The sequence below is a fragment of the Ovis aries genome, chromosome 3, assembly GCF_016772045.2.
Source record: "Ovis aries strain OAR_USU_Benz2616 breed Rambouillet chromosome 3, ARS-UI_Ramb_v3.0, whole genome shotgun sequence".
NCBI lineage: Eukaryota > Metazoa > Chordata > Mammalia > Artiodactyla > Bovidae > Ovis > Ovis aries.
In genome coordinates, this window is record NC_056056.1 from 34471064 (window position 1) to 34485149 (window position 14086).

General features: G+C 48.3%; 1 protein-coding gene across 1 annotated transcript; it reads left to right on the forward strand.

The window, feature by feature from the left end:
* Nucleotides 1–1300: 1300 nt before the first annotated feature.
* Nucleotides 1301–14031, forward strand: NRBP1 (nuclear receptor binding protein 1). The gene is made up of 18 exons (XM_004005768.5): nt 1301–1401; nt 4222–4451; nt 4994–5116; nt 5302–5403; nt 6312–6401; nt 6543–6583; nt 6958–7052; nt 8562–8645; nt 8831–8889; nt 9051–9149; nt 11590–11722; nt 11908–12013; nt 12155–12205; nt 12301–12436; nt 12895–12948; nt 13036–13099; nt 13343–13398; nt 13487–14031. Exons 2-18 carry the CDS (start codon nt 4242–4244, stop codon nt 13589–13591), a joined length of 1608 nt encoding a protein of 535 aa, XP_004005817.1. The 5' UTR covers nt 1301–1401; nt 4222–4241; the 3' UTR covers nt 13592–14031.
* The last annotated feature ends 55 nt before the right edge of the window (nt 14032–14086 follow it).

Consider the following 14086-nt stretch of genomic DNA (forward strand, 5'->3'; position numbering starts at 1 on the left):
GCTGGGCAAAAAACAACAAAAAAACCATGAATGAAAGGTTAAAAACAAATAAGAGCTTGAGGATGCCTAGGTCCTTTATGCAGATTTGAAAGGAGCTAGTTGAAAGGTAAAGGTCAATGATACTAAGACCCAGACAGGAGATAATGGGAAACTGCAATAGTAGTATCAACTGATATTTAATGTTTACTGTGGGGCAGGTATTCAGTGCTTTGGAATATACGAAGTTAAGAGATTAATCTGGATAGGAGGAGGAACATTCTTTCTTTGAGATGACAACAAAGATTCTTAACCTCAGCTCCCTGAAATTATATGCTAAATATCCAAAACAAGGTCCAGATTTCTAAGCGTGTTGGAGCCCTCTCTTTCAAAGATGAAAGCATCAAGGAACAAAGAGTGATTTTAAAAATTTTGAGGTGAAGAGATGGAAAATGAGAAGACTTTTGCCAGTCTTATCAGTTAAACAGGACAACAGATGTCCTTTAGTGAAATTTGGTGATTATGACATTCCCAAGTACTGATTGATTCACCCTTCTCCCTCCACAATACGTGTCTTAAGAGCCGAGTCCACTTCTTTCCTTTGGACTCTCTTCGATCTAAATTTTTTCCAAACATCTTTTCAAGGAAATCTGTGATAAGCCTTACTGTTTCGGATCCTAATTTAGTTCTTACCAACTTTCGGTGAATAGCTTAATGCCTCTGATTCAGTATTTTTCCATTTGACAACTACTGCTCAAAGAAAATTTCAATTTCTTATGAGGATCAAAAGAGAGAACATCTGTGAAAACCTCTTGCGAAGTTTTGGCCAACGTCATTACTATCCACTTACGAAGCGTTAACTATTAATTTTCAGTTTTAATGTACACAGTAATTCAAAGAAAGTTTTCTGAATAGGTGTCCTGCACAGTCTCACCCCCAAATACTGAAAGCGGGTGGGCTCTCCTCTCGGATTGTGGCTGCGTCTTTCGCTCCTTTTGTCTTTCAGTCGTACTAGAACTGTCATGGCGCCTTCAAGAAAAGGGGCAAGGCCTTCCTTTCGCCCAGCAGAATCGTCCGGGGCACCAGGACCGGACCGAGGGGTAGACAGAGAGACGAGCCTCACTGAGACCGAAAACACCGAACCCGCCGAGAGATCTCAGCCGGACAGGCGCAGCGGGAGGAGACCGGGTTGAAGGCTACCTCTACCAGCCACAGTACACCCGGGGCACCGCCCACCCTGGCCGCCCTGTCCAATGGAAACCCAACGGCAGTGCGGCACCGCCCACTGTTGGTCAGGACGCCACGAGGGCGGGGCCCGCAGTTCGGTTGCGCCGCGGAGCGCAGCTGTGAGCGAGTCTTTCTGATCCGGGGCCCCGGAACCCGAGCTGGAACTGAAGCGCAGGCTGCGGGGAGCGGAGTCAGGAGGTGAGCGCCTAGGGGAGGGAAGGTTTCAGCGAGAGGACCGAAGGATCGGCCTCTAGGGCCCGGATCTGGGACCCTAGCAGGCGAGTGTCTGGAGGCGGCCCTGCTCACTCGGTGGCCAAGGCCCGGCCCGCCGGAGCCGGGGGGCCGCCTCGGCCCCACATTTCCTGCCCGGCCCTCCCCGACTGCCCCCGAGTGGCGGCAGGGGGCCCCGGAATTCTGCGGGCGCGGGGCGCGAGGCCCCGGCGTTCGTGTAGAACTCGGCCTGACGAGAGGCGGGGCCGGCGGCGGGGGCGGGGGCGGGGGCGGCGGCCGCAGGCCCGGAGGCCTGCGGAAGCGCAGCGTCGGGGCCGCGCCTGCTCGCGGGGCCGGCGCGCCGACTGCGCGGGGGCGTGGCCTGCGCCCCTGACGGCGCCGCGGGGCCGGCCTCTGGTGAGGTGGCCGCTGCTGGCTACAGGGCCTGCTTGGGGGCCCGACGCTCCCTCGCAGTCAGCGGGCTAGGCGACCTGTTGGAGTGTTAAATTCCTCCTCGAGTTTATATCTGTCTGACTGGTCAGTCCTGCAGGTCTCAGGTCCTCTTCGGTCCCCTCAGGATGAGAGCGGGCGAGAGGCCTGTGGCCTGCGAGGTGTTGCTGAGGAGTTGAGATGCTAAGAAGCTGCAGTCCAAAAAATGAAAAACTTCGCAGGAAAAAACTTTGCAGTGTTTTACCTGCACGGCTCAGAAGTGAACACTGTGCATCTTGGGGTGGCTGGAGGCGGCGAGGAGATTCCCTTTTTCCGTCTGTGGTCTTATTTAAATTTCTGAACGACTGACCCTGAGACAAAAACTCCCAGTGTTGCAAAGGTTTCTTCATCAGCAGGAGGGGTCCTGGGGATTCTTGGGCATTGCCATCATCTTGCCTACTGGGGAGAGATTGGGGAGGGAGAAGACAAGCACATTCGAAGAGCGTCTATGACTGATGAAGGTCTGGCATCTCGTGCCATACTGTGGATTAACTGTCTGTGCCCTGGGTCCAGAAGTTTCTTTAGAGCCCACTGGCCACAGGCTTCCTGTATTACAGTTCCACTGATATTTCTTATTATGTAGCTGGTTCTTTCCGTAGCTGTTCAGATTCAGGATACATTCTATAAATAGTTACTCTAGAAAGTAATCCCTGTGAGCTTTTAGCTACTTTTCATGGGGAGAAGAAAAATGATCTGTAACTTAAATTTACTGATAGATTACTAAAACTTGTTGATTGAAATCCATGATAGGCAAAGATTGAGGAAAAAACAGGTGAAAAAAAGCATCTTGCCAGATTTTCTCTGTAGTGCTTTGTTGCTCTTTGATATTTACTGGAATGTCATCTAATAAAAATCTCCTCCAAAATGAAAAAAAAAAATTTTTTTTAAAGACCAAGGAAATCTCCTGACTTGAGTTAAACATAGTGCAGGTTGGTGGCAGAGATGGGCAGAGGAGGGCATCTGAGTTCTAAAAAGAAATGAGAGCTTTTCAAAAGATCCTGATCAGAAGCTTCTGTATTTTGAACTGACTTAGAGGAGCAAATCTACAAGATACTTTCATCCTGGGGAGCATCCCCTTTAGCCCAGCACACACAGGTTCCAACTTCTTCACGGCCTTCATTCTTAGAGATGTGGAATAACATTCAGCAGTTTTCCTATGACTCTGAAATTTGTGACATTTCGCTTTTGAGAATTCTTTTTTTCCAAGAAGCCATATCCATGTATAATACTATACACTATTTAGTGTAATATAGTACTTTTCCTGTAATGGCTTTGTCTTGAATTATTTGTGCTTAAAAGGGATACCTGTGTCAGATCCAGTGCCTCAGAGGATGGAGCCTTTGAGCCATGTGAATGAAATGAAAACTGGAAGATTAAAATCTTAGCTGTGCCTTAAATTTAGGCTTTATGAGTGTTGGCATCTTATTTATATTGTTCACTGTGGTATCTCGAGCACCTAGCTCAGTGCTTGGCCCACAATAGGTGCTTAATAAACACTTGTTGAATGAGTGAATGGAAAAAAAATGTTGCTAACCAGTACCCACCCATTTGCCACACTCACATCACAGGGCAGGTGAGGTCATCAGGAATGAAGTCACTAACCACTACCGGTTACCTGGCCCAAGGGTAGCCTCATCATGGACTGGCAGACTTATTCTGTGCATAGGAGGGATGGAGAGTGGATGCCAGGGTTAGTGCAAGTGGAATAAATCAGCTTAGGGTTTCAGTTGGACAAATTGGTTGAGAATACTACAGCTCTAACTCTCGAGCTGGTTCATTGGAACATTTGGGGATCTGGAGTCATCTGCCCTGCATAGTGCCCGTGTAGCTTGGTTCTTGAGCATAATGCAGATGAGGTAGATGAGAATTCAAAGGGAAGGCTATTGGGTAGGTATTTGCTGAGAAAGAATGAGGCCCCTGATTTTGCTGTTCCATTTGGACCTTACTAAACATGAGTTGCACAACCATAAATCTTTTGTTTGCCAGTCTTGGGTGAATCATCTTTTTACATGATAGAATATATTTATTAACATGTTTATGCATAGCAGCATATTCTTTAAGCTTGATGTGTACTTCAGTTGGTCACTGACCTGGGTGAGTCATCTTCAGCTGAGATAGCTCCCCTTCTCCAGACTAGGAGAGCAGTTAATGTTTAGGGTTCATACAGGACTAATTCTGATTTTGGACTTAAAGGAAACAAGGGAGCTGTATGTTTTATTTACTTTTAAACCCCAGATTAGGTTATTAGGATGGAATCTTTATAGAATCTATTCTAACCCTCTCCACCTTCTCCCTTCACCCTTGCTCCAACCAATACAGGCCTGAGTGTTTGTTCCAGCATGTCGGAAGGCGAGCCCCAGGCAGTACTCAGCAGTGGTTCGGACCCAAAGGTAGAATCCTCATCCTCAACTCCTGGTTTGACGTCAGTGTCACCTCCTGTGACCTCCACAACCTCAGCTGCTTCCCCAGAGGAAGAAGAAGAAAGCGAAGATGAGTCTGAAATCTTGGAAGAGTCACCCTGTGGGCGCTGGCAGAAGAGGAGAGAAGAGGTAAGGCAGTGGGAGTGTTTAGTGGGAGTATTGTTTCCCTGGTAGCTCATCTGGTAAAGAATCCACCTACAAGGCAGGAGACCCCAGTTTGATTCCTGGGTCAGGAAGATCCCCTGGAGAAGGGATAGGCTACCCATTCCAGTATTCTTGGACTTCCCTGCTGGCTCAGATGGTAAAGAATTCGCCTGCAATGTGGGAGACCTGGGTTTGCTTCCTGGGTTGGGAAGATCCCCTGGAGCAGGGCATGGCAACCCACTCCAGTATTCTTGCCTGGAGAATCCCCATGGACAGAGGAGCCTGGAGGGCTACAGTCCATGGGGTTGCAAAGAATTGGACACGACTGAGCAACTAAGCACAGCACAGCACAGTGGGAGTGTTACTTCACACTGAATTCTAAGAGGTGAGAAATGAAGGGACAGAGTCTCAAAGGGGCGCACCAAACTTGAACAGGTCAGAGGCAGGGAGAAGATGATCGTATGGAGTATTACAACAGACAGTTCATTTGGTAACTTTAATTCCCTTTCATTTGAATTTCTTCTCAGGTGAATCAGCGGAATGTACCAGGTATTGACAGCGCATACCTGGCCATGGATACAGAGGAGGGTGTAGAGGTTGTGTGGAATGAGGTACAGTTCTCAGAGCGCAAGAACTACAAGCTGCAGGAGGTAAGCAATGGTGAAAGGATGCAGCCTGTGGTTGTTAGAATGCTGGTGTTAAAGAGGAATTGATGTTGGGAAACTACTAGAAGAGTATGTTGGGGTTAGATCATTTCTAGTGGGGATAGGAAATGGCTTTTTAGGATGATAATGCTTTCTGAACATTGTAATCCCAACGTCTCTCCTGCTTCCAGGAAAAGGTCCGTGCTGTGTTTGATAATCTGATTCAGTTGGAACATCTCAACATTGTCAAGTTTCATAAGTATTGGGCTGACATTAAAGAGAACAAGGCCAGGGTAAGAACTTTTTCCTGAGCTTACTGGAAACAGACTAGCTACATTTATTGTTCTTTTTACATTCAGAAAAAGGTAGTATTGAAACAGACCTGGAATCAGCTGGTGTTGAGATGTTGTTGTTTGGTCACCAAGTCGTGTCCGACTCTTTGCGACCTCATGAACTGCAGCACACCAGGCTTCCCTGTCCTTCACCATCTCCAAGTTTTCTCAGACTCATGTCCATTGAGTCAGTAATGCCATCCAACCATCTCATCCTCTGTCACCTCCTTCTCTTGGCGTCAGTCTTTCCCAGCATCAGGGTCTTTTCCAGTAAGTCAGCTCTTTGCATCAGGTGGCCAAAGTATTGGAGCTTCAGCACCAGCCCTTCCAGTGAATATTCAGGGTTGATTTCCTTTAGGATTGACTGGTTTCATCTCCTCGCAGTCCAAGGGTATGCCTAAGACTATTACCTGTGCCTTTTGTCTGGTTATAGTCGGGGCAAAAGTGAGTGAATTTTTGTTTCTTCCTTGCCATAGCTCATATTGCTCAGTAATTTTCATTGCCCTATTAAATCTAAGGAAGTAATACTAAGAACAAAAGAGAGAAACTTTATTAAAAATACAAGGCTTCCACGCAGACACAGAAAACAAGACTTGTGGACACAGTAAGGGGAGGAGAGAGGAATTGAGAGAGCAGCATGGAAACATACACATTACCATATATAAAACAGATAGCCAGTGGGAATTTGCTGTGTGACACAGGGAGCCCAACCTGGCGCTCTGTGACCACCTAGAGGGGTGGGACGGGATGGGAGATGGAAAAAAGAAAAACACCAGGCTTCCCAATTTTATGTGTATGTTATATAAAAGTTACCCAGATAGGGGATCATTTCTATTGTAAAGCTTTATTTGTGTGTTCTGCCTCTCCAGGTCATTTTTATCACAGAATACATGTCATCTGGGAGTCTTAAGCAATTTCTGAAGAAGACCAAAAAAAACCACAAGACTATGAATGAAAAGGTACAGAGAGAACAGACAAAGCTTTAGGCTGGTTTGGAAGTTTAAAAAAGATTATGAAGCGGATCAGGAAAGGGATGGAGGGAACTGTGGAGGGTGAAGAGAGTGGATAACTTCTGACCCTTGGATCAAACTCTGTTCCAGGCTTGGAAACGTTGGTGCACACAAATCCTCTCCGCCCTAAGGTAAGCAAGATCTGGTAGTGTCTTTCCCATATTTATTCCTGATTAGTTCCTCCAGACAAGTTTCAGGGCACTACTCTGCTGTTCTTTTCTGCCCCACTTTTCTTCCCCACTTTCTTTGAACCATATTCTCAAGATTAGGCCCCTATGGGTCTTTTAAAGGGTTTATCCCAATGGCTTGACCATGATACTGTCTCCCACCTCTTTCTCCTAGTTCTTATCCAGCTTTTTAACTCATCAGACATAATGGAGATTCAGAGTGTGGGTATTACCTTTGTGATGACCAGCAGGAGACCAGGCCCTTGTTCTTCTTAACCCTTGGGTTCCCCCTGCCCTAATTTCCCACTGGCCCCTCTAACAGCCCAGTGCCCCCACAGCTACCTGCACTCGTGTGACCCCCCCATCATCCATGGGAACCTGACCTGTGACACCATCTTCATCCAGCACAACGGACTCATCAAGATTGGCTCTGGTGAGGGGAGGGAGAGGTTCTGGGCAGGGGAGCCTCGGGAATTTGGGAACCATGGGGGTAAGCTGAAAGGAATGGGGGAAAAGAGCAAAATTCTGAGGTGTGGGCTGGTGATAAGAGAAAGGACCTTACTAGGGGCAGTTTATAGAGAGGCCAGTCAAGTAGTGGAAAAAGGGGTAGGGCCTAATCTTGAACCTTTCTGGAGGGAATTTGGGGTTAATACAGAGATCTCGATAGAAGGTTGGGAAAGGGCAAGAGTTTGGTGTAAGGTCTGACTTGAGCCCCTGGGGCTAGACCTACCATCGGAGGTTCCAGGCTGTGCCTGCTGTGAGTGCTTTCATTTGCTGTGTACACGTGTGCAGTGTTTAACATTTCTGTGTGCCGTGTCTGTGTGTTGTTGTGTGTCCATTTGTCTGGGGCTTGGCTGCTCCATCGCTCACAACTTTTCTCTGTTTTCCTCCCTCCCGCTTACGGGCTGCTCTGTTCCCAACAGTCTTTCATAGGATTTTTGCTAATGGTGAGAGCCCCCTCTGCCCTTCGTGGGGCGCTGTTTGTGCTTCCTCTGCTCCCCTTTGCGGCTGCCCAGTGCATGCAGTCGTGGGAGCAAACCCTGTCCCCCTGCCTAATTATGCCTGCTTGGCTGCTGCCCTACCAACCCTTCGCCTGCTTGCCCTTCCATAACCTGCTTGTTTCCTGTGGATTCTGCCTGGCTGGCCACTATGTCCTGGATTCTTACTCCTCCCTCATCATCAGGCTGGTTCCTTAAGTCATACTGTGCTCCCAGACCCTCTGTGACTTGTAGTCATTGTTTATGATCCGAGTGAGTCCAAACTGGGCCCGGCCCTGGTTCCTCATTCAGCCCTGTGGCAGGCAGTGTTGATGATAGGGTAGAGCAGGGGTCTAAAGTTTTTGATGGATTCCAAGTGAAACTGATTTAAGGGTATTGGTTAAATTTTGAGCTCGTTTTAAGTTTCAGTCAGGTGGATAAGAAGTTAAGGTGGATAAGAAGGAGGATGTCTTTTTTATGGTTGTATGTTAATCCTTCTTACCCATCTTCATCCAAGTTTCTGAGGTCTCTTAATTGTTCCAGATTAGGAAGGGCTGCCAGTGTTTTTATGCTGTATGCAAGGTGGATGAAAGAACTAGACCAAACATTTTCATGAGATCAGGGGTTAGATGTACCTGGGCTTTGGGGCAGGTGAGCAGGTCACAAGTGAAAGCTTTTCCTTAGGCTTTTCCTTGCCAGCCCAAAGACCCTAGGTACCTGTTAGTTTAGTGCAGAGCCTTTGTTGCTACTGAGTTAGGGACCTTAGATAAGAAGTGGTAGATTGAGAAAGGGGAGGCAGGTGGTGTTCATGTTTAGTTTGGACTTCCTGATGGGAAAGGGCTCAGTTTATGCCTGTTGAGGGTTAGAGACTTCAGGAGAGAATTTATCTTTTGGGGGCCTCTCTCTGGAGCAAAGCTGTGCTTTGTTGACGGTGGTCAGATTGTGGGTATCTCCCCTACTCCCAGTGGCTCCTGACACTATCAACAATCATGTGAAGACTTGTCGGGAGGAGCAGAAGAACCTCCACTTCTTTGCACCAGAATATGGAGGTAAGGCATCCCAGTTTCTCTGCCCTGTGCCCATCCCCCAGATTCTCCAATTTATAACCTAAGGGTCAGCGATAACATAACTGAAACTGCTGTCCTTCTCTACTGGCATGCACAAAGTTTTAAGACATCTCTGCCATGCTCTGCCCCAAATCTCTGATTCACCAAAGCTGCTCTGTTTTCCCTAGAAGTCACTAATGTGACAACAGCAGTGGACATCTACTCCTTTGGCATGTGTGCACTGGAGGTGAGGAGACCAGAAGGGTGGATAGTGGAGAGGGGTCAGATTAGAAGATAGAAGGGGAAATGGAGGGTTGGCAAGTGAGGTAACTGGTCTGGGGGAGTGATCGTGGAAACACTGAGGTTTCTTAGGTCTCTGTTTTTCCTTTTTATTCCCCTTCTCTGCAGATGGCAGTGTTGGAGATTCAGGGCAATGGAGAGTCCTCATATGTGCCACAGGAAGCCATCAGCAGTGCCATTCAGCTTCTAGAAGACCCATTACAAAGGGTGAGGATCCTTAGGATCACTTCTCCTTAATAGACTTTGAAATGTTTGTAGGTTCTTCTTCCTTCTAGCCCCTGGGCAGGCTTCCCTTGTGGCTCAGCTGATAAAGAATCTGCCTGTACGCTGAAGACCTGGGTTCAATCCCTTGGTTGGGAAGATCCCCTGGAGAAGTGAAAGGCTACCCACTCCAGTATTCTGGCCTGGAGAATTCCATGGACTATAGTCCATGGGGTTGCAAAGAGTCAGACACAACTGAGCAACTTTCACTTCACCCACTGGGAATATGCTCTCTTCTAAGAGCAAGAGAATATAAAGCAGAAAGGCAAAGTAGTGAGCATTTCCCCAGGTGTTTTTGATACACACACACATTCTCTCTCTCTCAGGTCAGGGGTTTAAGATGGGTAATAAGGTTGAGTCTTAAGGTTGCATGTTAACTTTAGGTGTCTCTACATGAAGGCAAACTGATTTGATGGTTACCTCAGGTAATTGATACATACTCTTAAACAACCATCTTGATATTTTTAAACAAATTAATCAAGACTTTGACTGTGTGGATCACAATAAACTGTGGAAAATTCTGAAAGAGATGGGAATACAGACCACCTGACCTGCCTCTTGAGAAACTTGTATGCAGGTCAGGAAACAACAGTTAGAACTGGACATGGAACAGACTGGTTCCAGATAGGAAAAGGAGTACATCAAGGCTGTATATTGTCACCCTGCTTATTTAACTTATATGCAGAATACATCATGAGAAACGCTGGGCTGGATGAAGCACAAGCTGGAATCTAGATTGCCGGGAGAAATATCAATAACCTCAGATACGCAGGTGACACCACCCTTCTGGCAGAAAGTGAAGAGGAGCTAAAAAGCCTCTTGATGAAAGTGAAAGAGGAGAGTGAAAAAGTTGGCTTAAAGCTCAACATTCAGAAAACGAAGGTCATGGCATCTGGTCCCATCACTTCATGGGAAATAGATGGGTAAACAGTGGAAACAGTGTCAGACTTTATCTTTGGGGGCTCCAAAATCACTGCAGATGGTGATTGCAGCCATGAAATTAAAAGATGCTTACTCCTTGGAAGGAAAGTTATGACCAATCTAGATAGCATATTCAAAAGCAGAGACATTACTTTGCCAACAAAGTTGCGTCTAGTCAAGGCTATGGTTTATCCACTGGTCATGTATGGATGTGAGAGTTGGACTGAAAGAAAGCTGAGTGGCGAAGAATTGATGCTTTTGAACTGTGGTGTTGGAGAAGACCATTGAGAGTCCCTTGGACTGCAAGGAGATCCAACCAGTCCATTCTGAAGGAGATCAGTCCTGGGTGTTCATTGGAAGGACTGATGCTAAAGCTGAAACTCCAATACTCTGGCCACCTCATGTGAAGAGTTGACTCATTGGAAAAGACTCTGATGCTGGGAGGGATTGGGTTAGGAGGAGAAGGGAACAACAGAGGATGAGATGGCTGGATGGCATCACCGACTTGATGGACATGAGTTTGGGTGAACTTCGGGAGTTGATGATGGACAGGGAGGCCTGGTGTGCTACAATTCATGCGGTCGCAAAGAGTTGGACACGACTGAGCGACTGAACTGAATCAGTGTGAATTTCTCAAACCAGTCATTTGGGGTTGTATATTTATATAGTTAGGGAAAGTGCCCTGAATAAATGAGCTAAGACTGAAAGGATATAAAGGGTTTTGAATCAGGTAATAAGATATGGCGAGTAGAGTCTGGAAAGAAAGGTCCTAAGAGGAGGTTAGTTTGTAAGTCATTACATGCATTTAAAAGGGACCGAAGAGAAAAGAAGGAAGACTAGTGGGAATCTTGAGGGTAGTGTGGAAAAAGTTTCTAGTTCAGTTTCAGGGTGCGATGTTCAAGTAAAAGATTAGGTATATGGCTTTTTGGCCTTCCACAGGGAAAGGAGGAAAGCAGGTTAATTGTCATGGGACTTAGGAGAGGTAAATAAGTAGGGGTTAGAGAAACAGAGGGAAATCCAGTGAATAAATGATGTAGTAGACAAAGAAAATTGTGACAGTAGGCTTGGGAAATAAAAAGATGGTGAATATTACTGTCCACAGTGGATGAGTTTGGGAAGAGGTAAATTTGGTGAGAGTTGGAGAAGAAGGTAGGCAGTGAGTGGGCTAATAAAGCAGAGAGAGAGAAAATAAGGAAAAAGATATCATAAGTTTGAACAGCAAAGGAAAGAGAAAGCTTGTGGCTAGGAAGCAAAAAAATAATTAAAACAATGAAAGACAATGATATTTCATATATAATTATAGTTTTCAAAGTCTTTTCAAATACATTTAGCAATTTGTTGCCTTAGCCATTGATGAGCACCTAGTAATAACAAAGTCTTGTGCTAGATACAGTGAGAGAGAGAAAGACAAATACAGTGGGCTGCTTACCAGATGCCTGCTCCACTCCTTTGTTCCCTTTTCTAGGAGTTCATTCAAAAGTGCCTGCAGTCTGAGCCTGCTCGCAGACCAACCGCCAGAGAACTTCTGTTTCACCCAGCACTGTTCGAAGTGCCCTCGCTCAAACTCCTTGCTGCCCACTGCATTGTGGGACACCAGCGTGAGTCCTCTTGACCCTTTCAGGAATTTTTTTCTAGTCTGGAGCCTTGTAACTCTCACTGGAGTATTCCCTTTCCTCTTCTACTTCCAAAAGGATTCTTTCCCACCCTCCCCCAGGACCCCTGTGCCCTCTATAATATTAATCTGAACTATCCATATAACTTCCCATTCCATCTTGCCCTCCAGACATGATCCCAGAGAATGCTCTGGAGGAGATCACCAAAAACATGGATACCAGTGCTGTACTGGCTGAAATCCCTGCAGGACCAGGAAGAGAACCAGTTCAGACTCTGTGAGTAACTAACTGAGAGGTTCTGAAAGGGACAGATCGGTCACTCCCACCTGGAGGTTTCTGTCAACTGTCCTTTGTCTGGGAATGGTTCAACCTGCTGTTTCGCTTCTTTACTTCCATCTTCTTTTTTTTTCTCTCCAGGTACTCTCAGTCTCCAGCTCTAGAACTGGATAAATTCCTTGAAGATGTCAGGTGAGAGAAGAATAAGAAAAAAACTTCCTTTAGGAGGTAGGGGTGGGTGTCCGAAGGCATCCAGAGCCCATCTGACCTGTCTGATCTCCATTTAGGAATGGGATCTACCCCCTGACAGCCTTTGGGCTGCCTCGGCCCCAGCAGCCGCAGCAGGAGGAGGTGACATCACCTGTGGTGCCCCCCTCTGTCAAGACTCCAACACCCGAGCCGGCTGAGGTGGAGACCCGCAAGGTATGGCTGTGTGGTTGTAGCAGAGAGGGACATCTCAAATAAGGCTTTCTGCTGTAAAGACAGGAATGTGTGTCTGCTCACTGGCAGCCATGTCCTGTGGGCTGGGAACCGCGCCTCTTACGGGCTCTTTGCTCACTGGCCTCTACTCCTGTGGCCTCTCTGCCTCCTCTCCCTAAGGGCTCTTTGCTCACTGGCCTCTACGCCTGTGACCTTCTCTGCCTCCTCTCCCTAAGGGCTCTTTGCTCACTGGCCTCTACGCCTGTGGCCCTCTCTGCCTCCTCTCCCTAAGGGCTCTTTGCTCACTGGCCTCTACGCCTGCGGCCCTCTCTGCCTCCCTTCCCTAAGGGCTCTTTGCTCACTGGCCTCTACGCCTGCGGCCCTCTCTGCCTTCTCTCCCTAAGGGCTCTTTTTGCTCACTGGCCTCTACGCCTGTGACCCTCTCTGCCTCCTCTCCCTAGGTGGTGCTGATGCAGTGCAACATCGAGTCGGTGGAGGAGGGAGTCAAGCACCACGTAAGGCTCAGGGCCCAGGCTGAGTAGCGCTGGGTGGCCAGAGGGTGGGGAAGGGGAGCCTCATTTTCTGACTGTCCTATTCTCCAGCTGACGCTTCTGCTGAAGCTGGAGGACAAACTGAACCGGCACCTGAGCTGTGACCTGATGCCAAGTGAGTCTCTCCTGTCCCTCAGAGGATGGAGAGTCTATGAGCCTCACCTGTGAGGGACACTTTGAGGGGTGGGGAAGGTGACATGGCAGCAACACGCAGATTCACTTAGAATGAGTATCTTCGCCCCTAAAACTGGAGGGTGGATCTGATTTGACAGTTTTGCTTGTGTCCCGGCCGGGGCTGTTGGAAGGGCTCCCGTGACCCTCAGTCGCCACTGTGCTCACCCTCTCCTGTTTCTCTCAGATGAGAACATCCCGGAGCTGGCGGCTGAGCTGGTGCAGCTGGGCTTCATTAGTGAGGTGAGGTGTCTGCCTTCCGCCGCTCGGGGTAGGGCGGCCCCTCCGCTCTCTCGTCTCCGCGGAATCTCAGAGAGTCCTTCCCCTCCAGGCTGACCAGAGCCGACTGACTTCTTTGCTGGAGGAGACCCTGAACAAGTTCAATTTCGCCAGGAACAGCACCCTCAACTCAGCCGCTGTCACCGTCTCCTCTTAGAGCCACTCGGCCCGGCCCCTCCTCCGCGCTGTGGCCTCCCAAGAGGCTGCGGCTCCCGCCCCGCCCCCCAGTCAGTATTACCCCGTGAAGCCCCGCTCTCCTCTGTTATTCAGGAGGGCTCTGGGCTCCCTGGTTCTGAGCATCACCCTCCCCAGCCCTCCCCTTCTCTTCCATCCCTCTGCACTTTGTTTACTTGTTTTGCACAGACGTGGGCCTGGGCCTTGGCCTTCTCAGCAGCCGCCTTCTAGTCGGGGGCTAGTAGCCGAAATGCCGCTCCCGCCCAGCCTGTGTGGAAGGAGGCGCACGGGCGCGGGGAGCTGAGTTCTACCATCCCGCTGGGGCGGACGGGGCGGGAGAGAAGGGTGGTGCTGCAGGGATGGCCCCAGGGGGCCATTCGATTCGCCTCAGTTGCTGCTGTAATAAAAGTCTACTTTTTGCTACGCGCGTAGTGTGTGTGTGGTGTGTCCCGCTGTCCGCCAGGGGGCGCGGAGGCCG